The sequence below is a fragment of the Gymnoscopelus microlampas genome, assembly GCF_963454915.1.
Source record: "Gymnoscopelus microlampas genome assembly, chromosome: 8".
In the NCBI taxonomy this organism is placed as follows: Eukaryota; Metazoa; Chordata; class Actinopteri; order Myctophiformes; family Myctophidae; genus Gymnoscopelus; species Gymnoscopelus microlampas.
The window spans coordinates 19,908,577-19,922,369 of record NC_139945.1 but is presented as its reverse complement, the minus strand read 5'-3'; the positions used below and the strand labels follow the sequence as shown (position 1 = coordinate 19,922,369).

General features: G+C 42.2%; 1 protein-coding gene across 1 annotated transcript in view; it reads left to right on the top strand.

The window, feature by feature from the left end:
* Window positions 1-13,793, top strand: part of LOC311049853 (calpain-9) — a 28,984-nt gene that overhangs the window by 14,016 nt on the left and 1,175 nt on the right. Inside the window, exons 8-18 of the mRNA XM_084063741.1 lie at window positions 50-124; window positions 231-391; window positions 1,268-1,425; window positions 4,175-4,386; window positions 5,725-5,767; window positions 6,181-6,255; window positions 8,447-8,507; window positions 10,312-10,376; window positions 10,489-10,557; window positions 11,045-11,123; window positions 12,601-12,717. Coding sequence (XP_083919867.1) covers window positions 50-124; window positions 231-391; window positions 1,268-1,425; window positions 4,175-4,386; window positions 5,725-5,767; window positions 6,181-6,255; window positions 8,447-8,507; window positions 10,312-10,376; window positions 10,489-10,557; window positions 11,045-11,123; window positions 12,601-12,717 — 1,115 coding nt within the window. The remainder of the gene's footprint in view (window positions 1-49; window positions 125-230; window positions 392-1,267; window positions 1,426-4,174; window positions 4,387-5,724; window positions 5,768-6,180; window positions 6,256-8,446; window positions 8,508-10,311; window positions 10,377-10,488; window positions 10,558-11,044; window positions 11,124-12,600; window positions 12,718-13,793) is intronic.

Genomic DNA, 13,793 nt, shown 5'->3' with positions numbered 1-13,793 from the left:
TCTCTCTCTCTCTCTCTCTCTCTCTCTCTCTCTCTCTCTCTCTCTCTAGTCCCCAGTGGCACAGAGTGAGCAAGGAGGAACAGCTGAGGTTGGACAGGGTGAGCAGGGAGGACGGGGAGTTCTGGTGAGCAATTGTATGCCCAGAACACACATCACTTGTTCACTGTAGACCTCCACCCTTTGGGAATCACACCCGTCTATTAATGTCTGTCTGTCTGTCCATCCCTCAGGATGGACGTGTCAGACTTTCGTCAGAACTTTGAGGTGATGGAGGTGTGTCACCTGAGTGAAACGCTCTCCCAGCCCGGCCTCAGCAGGCGGCCGTGGCACAGCACGACGCACCAGGGCAGCTGGGTGGTGGGCCACTCCGCAGGCGGCTCCTACCAAGGGGGTAGGTAGGGTAGGACTAGGGCTATGCCACTTCAGACAACTACTGAATCCTTTGATGGAGGAATTGTGCTGCTTCAGAAATGTACAGACACACACACACACACACACACACACACACACACACACACACACACACACACACACACACACACACACACACACACACACACACACACACAGTGCATTTTCTTCGTTTTGAGTATGTGCGCATTTCTCTGGAAATCTGTGTGTACGTCCACTATGCCTGTGTGTGTGTGTGTGTGTGTGTGTGTGTGTGTGTGTGTGTGTGTGTGTGTGTGTGTGTGTGTGTGTGTGTGTGTGTGTGTGTGTGTGTGTGTGTGTGTGTGTGTGTGTGTGTGTGTGTGTGTGTGTGTTGTGTGTGTGTGTGTGCGCTCATTTAACCCATTAAGACTGGGAACACATCTGTGTGTCATTTATTATTATTTTTTTAACTAAAATCTTTGCTTCTGGTGGGTCCCACTCCCTGGAATAGAATATTTTGAGATGGGGGTCCGCCGCCAAATACATATAATTTTGGGGGTTCTTGACATGGAAAAAAGCAATATATGTTTTTTAAACTTTTTTTCAAAGAAAGAAACTAAAGCAAACCTTTGAGTTACAAATGTTCGCTTTAAAAATATATATATATTCAAAGATTTGCAAAAATGTTCATGATTTTTCTAACAATAGCAGATCTACAAGTTCAAGTACATCCTAGCGTGGCACCGAGTGAGCTATATATATGTATATGAGCTTGTATATCTGCTATGTTTGAATAGCCAAAGAAATAAAATGACAAGGACGCGTTCCCGGTCTTAACGGGTTAAAAAAATGAACCTGAATGGACCTGTACATTGAGGTTTTGACTGTGTGACAGGCTCGTTCTCGCAGAACCCGCAGTTCTACCTGACCCTGTTAGAGGAGGATGACGACCCATCGGACCCACAGAAGACCTGCTCCTTCCTGGTGGCCCTGATGCAGAAACACAGCAGACGCAGTGGTGTGCATCTGGCTATAGGCCTGCATGTATACAAGGTGAACAACCCTGCAGACACGCGCATCTTATAGCTGTCCATCGTGCAGTGGTGTAAAGTAACAAAGTACATTTATTTACTCACGTACTGTACTTACATACAATCGTGAGGTATTCTTTACTTTACTGGAGTATTTCCAATTTTCTGTACTTTTACTTCTACTCCACTACATCTCAAGAGACAAATATTGTACTTTTACTCCACTACAATGATTTGAAAACTTTAGTTACTAGTTACTAGTTAGTTGTAGATTTTGATTATTATTTCAAAACACACATTAACCACTTCAGTCCTATTTTGGCCATTTGAAAATAGCCGATCTACAAGCTCACAATGCGTCGCGATGCGACACATTGTGAGCATTGTAGATCTTCTATTTTGAAAAGATTTGTATACATTTGAAAAGTTGTGAAATGGGACATTATGCATAATGAGTACTTTTGCTTTTGTACTTTAAGTACATTTCGATACCAATACTTTTGTAGTTTCAATTAAAGGTAGGGTGATATTTTTTGGTTAAAACAAAAAGTATTTTGTTAAAAGGTTAAAGCACTATATTCTGATAGTAATCATTGCTATAGAGTGTTTGTTCATTAGGACTCTCCCCGTCTCTCCAGCTCTTTAATAAACAGAAAATACATTTTCCGGTAGGTGTCAAAATCTCAGCCAATCAGGAGAAAGTACCCACTTTTAAGCTTCATTTTTATAGTGTTCCAGTTCCAATTTTGTCTGCTCATTTCTTAGTGTCATCACTTCCAATTTCACTTGTTTAATCTATATCCTGATTAAGTTCTCTATCCTGATTGGATAAAATTGGAAATGAAACTGAAACTGAAACGAAAATGCATTTTCTGTTTTATAAAGAGCTGGAGAGACAAGGAGACTCATTTTACTGAACAAACACTCTATAGCAATGAGTATCATCAGAATATAGAGCTATTTAACACTTATTTTAACCAAAGAAAATCACTTACCCTACCTTTAAGTACATTTTGAATTCTGGACTTTTATTATATAAATATAATTATACTGTATTTCTACAGTACATATGAGTACTTTTTCCACCACTGCTCCGTGGTGGCGAAGTGGGGTTTCAGTGATGATGCCACTGGGTGGCCATTTGGTGTGGCTGTGGAGGCCGATGCGTGAGCCACACATCAGTCCGCTAGGTAGAGCAGGGGGGCCCGGACGTTGGGGGAATGCCGGCTGTCCTCCGGTGTAGCTGGACACTCTCGGACCTTCTTTGCTGGTTGCTGTCATTTATTTGTGAGATTGCTCTGGCACAGGTGACCCGCCAACTATGAAAAGTACTCACATTGTTTACTTACTTGCGACGCATTGTGAGATTGTAGATCGGCTATTTTCAAATGGCCGAAATGTATATAGGGCGGAAGTGGTTAATGTATGTTTTGTAACAATAATCCAAATCTACAAAGTAACTAGTAACAAAAGTTTTCAAATAATTGTAGTGGAGTAAAAGTATAATATTTGTCTCTGAGATGTAGTGGAGTAGAAGTAAAAGTACTGAAAATTGGAAATACTCAAGTAAAGTAAAAATACCCAAAATATTTACTTAAGTACAGTACTTGAGTAAATGTATTTAGTTACTTTACACCACTGCCTGCCAAGCTGATCGGTCAAGGGCCAGAGTTTCAAGCTACGTACGTGCGGTCGATGACAGTGCGCTTCAGAAGGTATTTGGTACAGTCTTTGTAGAGCCTCTTTTGTCCGCCACCGGCAGGCTTTGCGTCATTTAGTTGGCTGTAGAGAACTTGTTGGGGCAGGCAGGGGTCAGGCATACGGATAGTGTGTCCTATCCACTGTACTGGAGGTGTCTTTTGGCCACTGCTGCTTCCATACAGATGGATTTGGTGCTCTTCAGCATTTCAGTGTAGGGGACCCTGTCTTCCCAAGACCGACCAAGGATCTTCTGAAGGCAGCGGATGTGGACTGCCTCCAGGTTTGTGATGTGCCGTCTGTATGGAGTCCATGTTTCTGCCCCGTAGAGCAAAGTGGAGAAACACACACACACACACACACACACACACACACACACACACACACACACACACACACACACACACACACACACACACACACACACACACACACACACACATACACAAATATGTATACATATTTATTCTCTCAAATACGTACCGTGTTCATAGGCCAACATAAGCCTGAATACACACAGGTATATAATATAGAGCTATGTATTTGTCATGTTTTTAAGATATTTTTTGGGGCTTTTTCTGCCTTTAATGATAGGAAAGTAGGCTGACAGGAAATGGGGAGAGAGATGGGGGGGGGGGGGTGACACACAGCAAAAGTCTTCGGGATCGGGAGTCGAACCCGCGGTCAAGCTAGCTTACCAGCATATGTGGTATGCGCCTGGACCACTAGGCCAGCGGGCGCCCATGTATTTGTCATGTTGCTGTATTTATGTGTATATTTGTATACCGTGTGCAGTGTTGCCAGGTCTGCTTATTATAATTTTCCCCCGAGATTTTATTTGAAAAACCTTTAAACCTATACATCAGCCGTTTGAAAATAGCAGATCTACAAGCTCACAACGCGACGCGTTGTGAGCTTGTAGACGCTGACTGTGTGTATATTTGTGCATGTGTGTGTGTGTGTGTGTGTGTGTGTGTGTGTGTGTGTGTGTGTGTGTGTGTGTGTGTGTGTGATATTGACGTGTGTTCGTTTTGTGTTTGTAACATGCATCATTATGTCTGTATTCTCTCCAGGCAGTCCATTCAGAAGGCAAAAGCCTGTCCTCTTACGACCTGAGGACGCTCCGCCCGGTCCTCGGCACGCCTAACTACACCCATGCACGGGAGGTGGTGCTCCGAGGTCAGCTGCCGCCCGGCCATTACGTCATCATAGCCTCCACGGCACAGGCCAATCAGGAGGGAGCGTTCATCCTCAGGGTGCTGACTGAGAAAGGCAACGCTGCTGCGTGAGTGCTGCATTCACCCTTTAAGACCGGGAAAGCGGCATTTTGGATTTCTTTTGGCTATTCAAAAAATAGCAGATATTGTAGATCTGCTATTTTTGAAAAAATCGTGAAAATGTGTGCAAATCTTTCAATATATTTTTAAAGCTAACATTTGTAACTCAAATCTTTGCTTCAGCGGGGGTCCCTGGAAGAAAATATTTTCAGATGGGGGTCCGTGGGCCAAATAAATATAATTTTGGGTGGTCCTTCAGATGAAAAAAGAACCACTGATACAGCAACATACGTTTTTTTTCGGAAAACTGTTAGGATTTAGAAGACATTTGTAGATGCGTTCCCGGATTGAATGGGTTAACCCATTAAGAACTGAGACCGGACGCCCGCTGGCCTATAGCGGTCCAGGCGCATACCACATAGGCTGGTAATACAGCTTGACAGTGTGTCGCAGGTTCGACTGCTTGTCACCTGCCCATCTCTCTCCACATTTCCTGTCAACCTACTTTCCTATCAATAAAGGCAGAAAAAGCCCCCAAAAATATCTTAAAAAGACCTGAGGCCAATTCTACAAATGCCTTCTTAATCAGTAGCTCTCACACTTTCAGATTTTTTAAAAATGTTCAAAAATAGCAGATGTACAAGCTTGGATATCTGCTATTTTTGAATAGCCAACGCTAAAATCTGAAATGACACAGATGCTTTCCCGTTTTCAAGGGGTTAATGTGTCAGTGAATGAAGTTAAATACATGCATGTTTGATTTAAATCAACAAAAGTTGAATCACTTCTGCAAAGAAAATGAAAAGTCAAAATAAGATGTATAAAATGAAATAAAAACACAACATAATCGTTAAGAATCATACACCTGATTCTTTCCTCAGATTTTCATGGTGCTACATGAATCTGTTTGGAAGTTATGTGCCCTTTTTGTGATAGGCCAAGCCCAACACCACACCCTTTTTTGGGGGTAATTGGCGTGAAAAGTGATTCAGTTATTTTTTGACCAATGACAAACATTTTCACAAAGATTTGTGGTTTTGCATTAACATTTCCACAAAGCTTAATGCAAAACCATTCGTCACTTTTGGAGATACCCTGTTAAAAGACAAACAAACTAATGGAATGGGACGAAAACATAACCTTGATTCAACTCTTTGTGGAGATAAATATATAAATGAATTATGATTATGATTTATTCTGTAATTATTTTATGAATAATTATAGTTTTTTCGGCTAAATCTGTGGTTCTTCTTTAAATAACCATTAATACTTTGCAGTTATATAATTTATCAATATGTGTAAGCTTGTATGTGATGATTGTACTGTATTGTCTTTTTGTCTTCCAGTCCAGCTGAGAAACCAGGGACCAATGACATTACTATGAAAGAGGTACGGAAACAGGATTAAATGTGTATAGTAAAAACCTCAGCACCATTATCATGCCTGTATATAACTTTATACCTTTTCTTTCTCTTTTATTTTTTTATTTTTATTTTATTTTAATTTTATTTGATCCGCTCCTTTATACTTGGTGTAAACTTGTGATGTGACAATAAAGTTGAGTCTGAGTTTGAAATAAAGTGTTACTCAGTACTATATACAGTAGGAATACTGACCTGCTAATACAACAACTTTACCTTTTTATCTTATGTTGGTAAAGCTTGAAGTATAAGAGGTTCACTGCCTATAATGCTGCTACCCGTTGTATTGTGTGTATGTGACAAACTTGAACCTGTGTTGAATTTTAATTCAAAACAGGCTTTCTGTTTTTGATTGCCGGCTGTGTGATTTTTCTCTTTCAGCTTTCCTTTCCTCACCAGGCTGCCCTCCCTTCGCCTAGATCCACAAGGCGGCTGTTCAAGAAACACTGCAACAAGGTGAGATTTGCCCACACAAAACTGCTAGCCTTGGATAGATAGGTAACTTTATTGATCCCACGGGGGCAATTCAGATGCCAGAGACAGCACAGCAGTAAAGGTTCAGATACAGGTCAGGTAGTACAGAAGAGTAACATCACAATAAGGACACTTAAACAAATATTAATAAGAGTATACAGACTCATACACACTATACCGTCATCCCGCCTGGTTTAGAACACAAAGACACCGTCTGGTGTTTGTTCCAACTTCTTCTGTGTACCAGAGGGGCGCGGTTCATCACATAGTACAGTACAACGTTTTGAGACCGCTCTCCTAATGCTTGACAAAAGCCTTCTTGATCCTCTCAATATCTTCTCTTAAAAGCGTACTTATTTCCATAATTGTCTCCGCCAGGCCGAAAGGCATGGCGAGAGAGTTAAGTTTTACCCCCTGTCCGTACGTCCGTCAGTCCGTCCGTGTGTCCGTCCATCTGTCTGTGAGCGGCTAATCTCCGGCACCGTTGGGCCGGTCGCTGCGAAACTGTGCGCACACACTCCCTGGGTGCCAATTCAGAACCTCTGCCCTAACCTAAAGCAACTAACCTTTCTAGCTTTGCATACAGAATACTATTTCATGTTTGGCTATAGTGCAAATTTATTTTTGGTTCATTATGAAAATGTGATGGGATGAACTGGACACCATATTCTCAGTAGCCTACCCCAGTAGCCTACCCCAAACCGCAAATCAGCAATTATTGTTTACACGCAAACATTGACTTTATTGACCTCAGAGATTACTTCTGTGTACTTATGCTGTATATTATTCAACTCATCATGAGCAGAGCTTTCATTAAAGACTAATATGAAGGCTCTATGACGATTTTGGGAAGAAAAAAAACTTTTGGAGCTCATAATTGGCAGCCATCTTGCATTTGAAGGTCAACAATAGGTCAAATCATTATATGAATAGAAAATGTGCTCCTCGGAGCACATTAGCGCCAGTAGTAAAAAGGGAAAGTAAAAAAAATTGTGTTGGGCATGTGCTGGCCTGCCCATTGACCATCAGGTCTAGAGAGTTCATGGGAGCCGTAGTGTGGCAGTTAGCAGGTACTCAAGTCCTCCTGAGGTGTCACCAAGCCCACACAGGGCAAATGGAAGCGGGTTAACACAAAGTAAAAAGGGAGTTTTCAAACTTCTTTTAATTTGTGTTGTCATCATCATCATCATCATCGTGTTTTGTTTTGCTTGCGTTTTCGTGATGCTCTTTTTAGAAGGAGACCATGGCCTTGAACTCGCTGAGAGCCTGAACGGGGGAGACGTGTTTCTTCTGGGAGCCTCGTCTGACACGTGTCTGACACTCCTCCGGTTCCTGATTAATCCTGTCTTACCTCACTTCGAAAGACATAAATAGTCTTCCGAAGTGACACACCTATAGGTCTCTATTTCATCATGCGTCTCGCTAGCCAATGAAAGCACACCCTTTCAACATATTGTCACGTGTCACGTGAATCTTGACCAATGTTAGCTTGGTGGACACACGGAAGGACGAGAACGAAAACATAGTCTCCTGGCGGAGACAACAACAACAAATATGTATTCCTTGACCAATATAAGCTCTGAAACCATGTATTGTGAATCATTGTAGGTCAAACCATTAAAAAGTTAATTTTCTCGGCAGCCATTTTGGATTTTGGTCTCTCACAAAGTTTCCCCGCCCCTTTAAAAAATACACCCCGGCTAAATAAATAACCCTCCTAGATGACAAATCCATTGAGATACAGACCTTTGCTCTCCACGGTCACGGAAGTGCCAAAAATGACCCTACTATAAGGTTGGCTTCCAAAGTTTGCAGGATTGGTCCGTTTTGAACAAAATGTCTCAAATCATGAACGCAGCGTGAGCTTTCCTTGAAAATTTGCACGCACATTCCCACTAGGCCGAGGAAGAAATGCCAGCCTTTTCGCCTTGCCCTGTTATAGCGCCACCAGCAGGTCTAATTCAACAAAACACATTTTTGCAACAAAATGCCTCAAATCGTGAATGCACACACATTCCCACTAGGCCGAGGAAGAAATGCCACCCTTTTCACATTGGCCTATTATAGCGCCACCAGGAGGCCACAATAACCTATCTGACCTGGTGGAGACCTGTGCTCCTTAGTTGATATTACATTTTCTGTTCAAATCTATTGCATCTGTGTCTCTCACCAGGAGGGATTCTGCAGGCCCCTGGACTTGTACCAGCTACTGACTGAAGCCATACAAGGAGGAGGTCAGTATAGGAGCCAATCAAACAGTCGTTTAGTTAGCCAGTTGATCGGCCACCCAGCCAGTCAATTCAATTCAATTCAAATTCAGTTGGAGGGGGTACAGCATTGTGTAGACATTGAAAAAACAGGTTTATAAAACCATTAATGTTCATTTGCTGTTGGCAAGGGTAGCTTGGTATAACGCTTTTTGAAACAAATAGCGGCAGTTAGCAATTGTCACTTTTGGGAAAATTAACAGCATTTTCCCCAAAATGATTTAAAATAGTGTACAAAAAGCCTCAGATTTCAAATGTGATTTGAGTCAGTCGGTCGGTCGCCCGTTTGAGTCAGTCGGTCGCCCGTTTGAGTCAGTCGGTCGCCCGTTTGAGTCGGTCGGGTCGGTCGGTCGGTCGGTCGGCTAGCCTGCCAGACAGCAGTGGTGGAAGAAGTACCCAAATTCTTTGGTAAAAGTAGTGTATCAATACTGCAATATAGAAATACTCTGTTACAAGTAAAAGTCCAGAATTCAAAATGTACTTGAGTAAAAGTGCAAAAGTATTGGCATCAAAATGTAGTTAAAGTACCAAAAGTAAAAGTACTAAAATGTTTGAAAATAGCAGATCTACAAGCTCACAACGCGTCGCGATGCGACACGTTGTAAAGCTTGTAGATCGGCTATTTTCAAATAGCCTATGTATGAAATAGGGCTAAAGTGGTTAATGCATGTTTCATAATTCATATCTGAAAAGGAACTAGTAACAAAAGTTTTCAAATAATTGTAGTGGAGTAAAAGTACAATATTTGCCTCTGAGATGTAGTGGAGTAGAAGTAAAAGTGTTGGAAATTGGAAATACTCAAGTAAAGTACAAATACCTCAAAATTGTACTTAAGTACAGTACTTAAGTAAATGTACTTAGTTACTTTACACCACTGATAGTTTTGAAAAGCTAGAAAAGAGAAATCCCATTTAGACCACTACCCTTTGTGGGTGCCCTTCAAAGTGAATGCTGCTTAGCCAACACCAACATCACAGAGTCCGCCCTGCTATAGAATGTTTTCAGATGGAGGCAGAGATAAGCTCAACGTGTTTTTACTGCAGGAAGTCGGAATGATGTCACGGCAGGAAGGAGGATGTATAGAGCTGCTTCCTTATGGCACACCCCACCCACTTCTGTGTGTGTGTGTGTGTGTGTGTGTGTGTGTGTGTGTGTGTGTGTGTGTGTGTGTGTGTGTGTGTGTGTGTGTGTGTGTGTGTGTGTGTGTGTGTGTGTGTGCGTGCGTGCGTGCGTGCGTGCGTGCGTGCGTGCGTGCGTGCGTGCGTGCGTGCGTGCGTGCGTGCGTGCGTGCGTGCGTGCGTGCGTGCGCGCGTGCGCGCGTGCGTGTGTGGTTCTTAGTACAGTACTTACATGAAATGTTTGATTTCCTTATAACCTCTTCCTAGTGTGTGTGTGTGTGTGTGTGTGTGTGTGTGTGTGTGTGTGTGTGTGTGTGTGTGTGTGTGTGTGTGTGTGTGTGTGTGTGTGCGTGCGTGCGTGCGTGCGTGCGTGCGTGCGTGCGTGCGTGCGTGCGTGCGTGCGTGCGTGCGTGCGTGTGAGAGAGAGAGAGAGAGAGGGGGGGAGTGGTTCTTAGTACTTACATGAAATGTTTGATTTCCTTGTAACCTCCACCTGTGTGTGTGTGTGTGTGTGTGTGTGTGTGTGTGTGTGTGTGTGTGTGTGTGTGTGTGTGTGTGTGTGTGTGTGTGTGTGTGTGTGTGTGTGTGTGTGTGCGCGTGTGTGTGTGTGTTCCCATGGACATGTTCATTGACCTCCACTGGTGCTCCACTAGTGTTGGCAGGCAGCGAAAAGAAGCTGGCTCTAGAACACTGCAAGAGCTTGGTGGTCCTCATGGATGTATCCTTCAGGAGAAAATAATAATTATACTTGCCTTGTTTTTGAATGCCGTCCCACTCCAGTATCTATCAGGATCTGACCGGCCCATTTCCCTTAATCCCAGTTTCTCCAGACACAGGGTCTTGCCCAGATGGACTGGCTGGGGTTTCAGAACCTGTGGGACAAGATTAGGAGATGGACGGTAAATGCCATATTGATTGAGACTAAATTGTTAGGGGAGGAAGACAGTAGAGATTTCTATTCTAAAAAAAAAAAAACTATTGCATGAATATAGCATGACATTAACACTGCCAGAGTTAAGGGTTCCCTTCACTGTGTAGCTCAGTGGGTTGAGTGTGGTGCCAACACCACTAGACTTATGGGCTCCATTTCCTGCGTACTCCAGTGAGTACAGCGTGACACATCCTTCCACGCTTAGGGGCTCCATTCTAACTGGCACCACCTGCTATTATGAAGCCCTTTGGAAGTGGCACATTGTGTTGTTAAGTTATATTCGAGAAGGAAATGCTGACACTTAATCTAAATAAGTCAAATATACAAAAGACAAATTCAAACGTCCAATGAATTCACATTCAATGGACAAAATGCTGAGATTAGTTCTCCTGAGAAACACTGCTTGATCGTTCCAATTTTGTGTGTTGAATACGCCATTCTTAATCTTTCCTCAGGACATCTTCCTGACCTTTGACAAGAATAAATCTCAACGCCTTGAGTATAAAGAGGTGGAACCTGCCCTGAAGGCTGCAGGTAGGCTAGGCCCCTCCTCATACTGACACTTTGGGTTGTCATTCACTTAACATTGAGGACACGCTTTATACACAGTCAAATCCTGAGCGTTCATTTAACTCTGAGACAGTACAAATTGAGGGTCCACTAGGTTACACTGTATCTCTGAGTAACAAATGGATAACTGAGGATTTGACTGTGTACTGAGAGTTTGTGGAGCATGAACAAACACCCGTATTCACAGCAAGTAGTTTGCAATGTGGAAACTGCAATAGGCAACTATCAGTATTAATGCCAATATATATATGCTCTTTGTTATTGTGTAGTCTCATACTGAGTCGGCCATATCCCCTTGTTCCGTTTAACATGGTCAGTGGTGGAACAAGTACTCAAATGTTTTACTTAAGTAAAAGTATCAATGCTGCAATGTAGAAGTACTCTGTTTCAAGTAAAAGTCCAGAATAAAAAATGTACTTGAGTAAAAGTACAAAAGTATTGGTATCCAAAAGTAAAAGTACTAAAATGTTTGAAAATAGCAGATCTACAAGCTCTATATGTGAGCTTGTAGAACGGCTATTTTCAAATAGCTTAGGTATAAAATAGGACTAAAGCGGTTCATGTATGTTTTATAATGTAATCATTTATATCTGCAAAGTAACTGGTAACTAAAGTTTTCAAATAATTGTAGTGGAGTAAAAGTACAATATTTGCCTCTGAGATGTAGTGGAGTAGAAGTAAACGTATAGACAATTGGAAATACTCCAGTAAAGTAAAAGTACCTCAAAACTGTACTAAAGTACAGTACTTGAGTAAATGTACTTAGTTACTTTACACCACTGCATACTGTATTAAGGCAGACAATTTCTATGGAACCCTCTACTGCCTACAGGGGGCACTAAAACACCTTTCTTCAAATCCATCCCCTCTTCCAACATAATAGGCTCTATAGCACAGCAGCCATATTGGGAATGAATTGGGCCCCTTCCTTACTTCATTCACAGCTGTTACCCATAATACTAATTAAGGCTCTGTTCCATTTAGTGTGGCACAGTGGTCTCTTATTTTCAAGGACCACCATAACTCTGAGAGGGTACAAATGGAACCAAATGGACCCTCACGGGTCCATTTGGTTCCATTTGTACACTCTCAGAGTTACACACCCACCATAAGGGGCCATTTGGGAACCAAAATGGAGTGTTTCTTGTAAGCGCCAACATGCACAATATCAGCACCCTGACCAGAATGGAACAGAGCCTTCATTAGTACCATTGGTAACACCTTAAGGAAGTAAGAAGAGGCCCAATTTGTTTCCAATATGGCTGCTGTGCATAGAGCCTATGTATTCAGCAGCCTAGGAATTTGGCATAGCGATACACATATGGCACTGTCTGGCACTTACACCACCACAACAGCAGGGGATGTAATTGAAACGTCTGTCTGTGCTTTGATCAAAGGCTGTGCTTGCTTGTTTGCTCTGGTCTGGCTGTGCTTTTTTTAGGCATGGCGATGGATGACTTCGTGATGCAGCTCATCGGCCTGAGATACACGGAGCCCGACATGACCATCAGCTACCCCGGGTTCCTGTACCTGCTGATGAAGCTGGACAGCATGATCCGTAAGGGAGGGAGGGGGTAAAGAGACAGCAGTCAGTGGAGGGTGGAGGAGAGATAAGGGAGCGTGGGACTGTCACTGGGTGGGGGAGGGAGGGAGGGAGGGAGAGACGGGTGAAAGCAGTGGTGGAAAAAAGTACTGAGATATTTTACTTAAGTAAAAGTATCAATACCACAATATGAAAATACTCTGTAGCAAGTGAAATGCCTGTGTTCAAAATGTTGCTTGAGTAAAAGTACAAAAGTATTGGTATCAAAATATACTTAAAGTACCAAAAGTAAAAGTTCTAAAATGTTTGAAAATATACAAGCTCACAATGCGTTGTGAGCTTGTAGATCTAGTATAAACTACGGCTAAAGTAGTTAATATATGTTTTATAATTTAATAATTTATATCTGCAAAGAAATTAGTAACTTAAGTTTTCAAATAATTGTAGTGGAGTAAAAGTACAATATTTGCCTCTGAGATGTATTGGAGTAGAAGTAAAAGTACAGAAAATTGAAAATACTTTATAAGTCAAAAAAATCCTCAAAATTGTACCTAAGTACAGTACTTGAGTAAATGTACTTAGTTACTTTACACCACTGTAATAAGGGAGCGTGGGACTGTCACTGGGTGAAGGAGGGAGGGAGGGAGGGGTGAAAGGATGAGCAACATGTAGGAGGACATCAGGGAAAAGATTGGAGCTGATAGAACAGGAGGAAGTAATAAGAGAAGATATGATGGCAAGATAATGTTTGCCTTTCATGCATACATTGGAACAGAAAGAGTTAGAGAAGCAATGGCATGTGAGATTAAACATGCGATGTTGAGGCTATAGACAGTGAGAGGGAAAATGTTATGAAGAACATACAAAACTGATGTTTAATGTAGCATGAGAGAAACGAGTATAGACTAGACCAAAGCAGTGTGAGCTGAGGGAATGAGAGAAGGATTCCCATAGATTTGCTTAGGGTCTGCTGGGTAAGAACGAACAAACTTGTATCTGTATCTGGCACCACCAACCAATGTGAAATGTATTAGCAAATGATGGCCTATTTTAGTTGACCTAATCTCTCAAGACCCAGATTGTCGTTGACC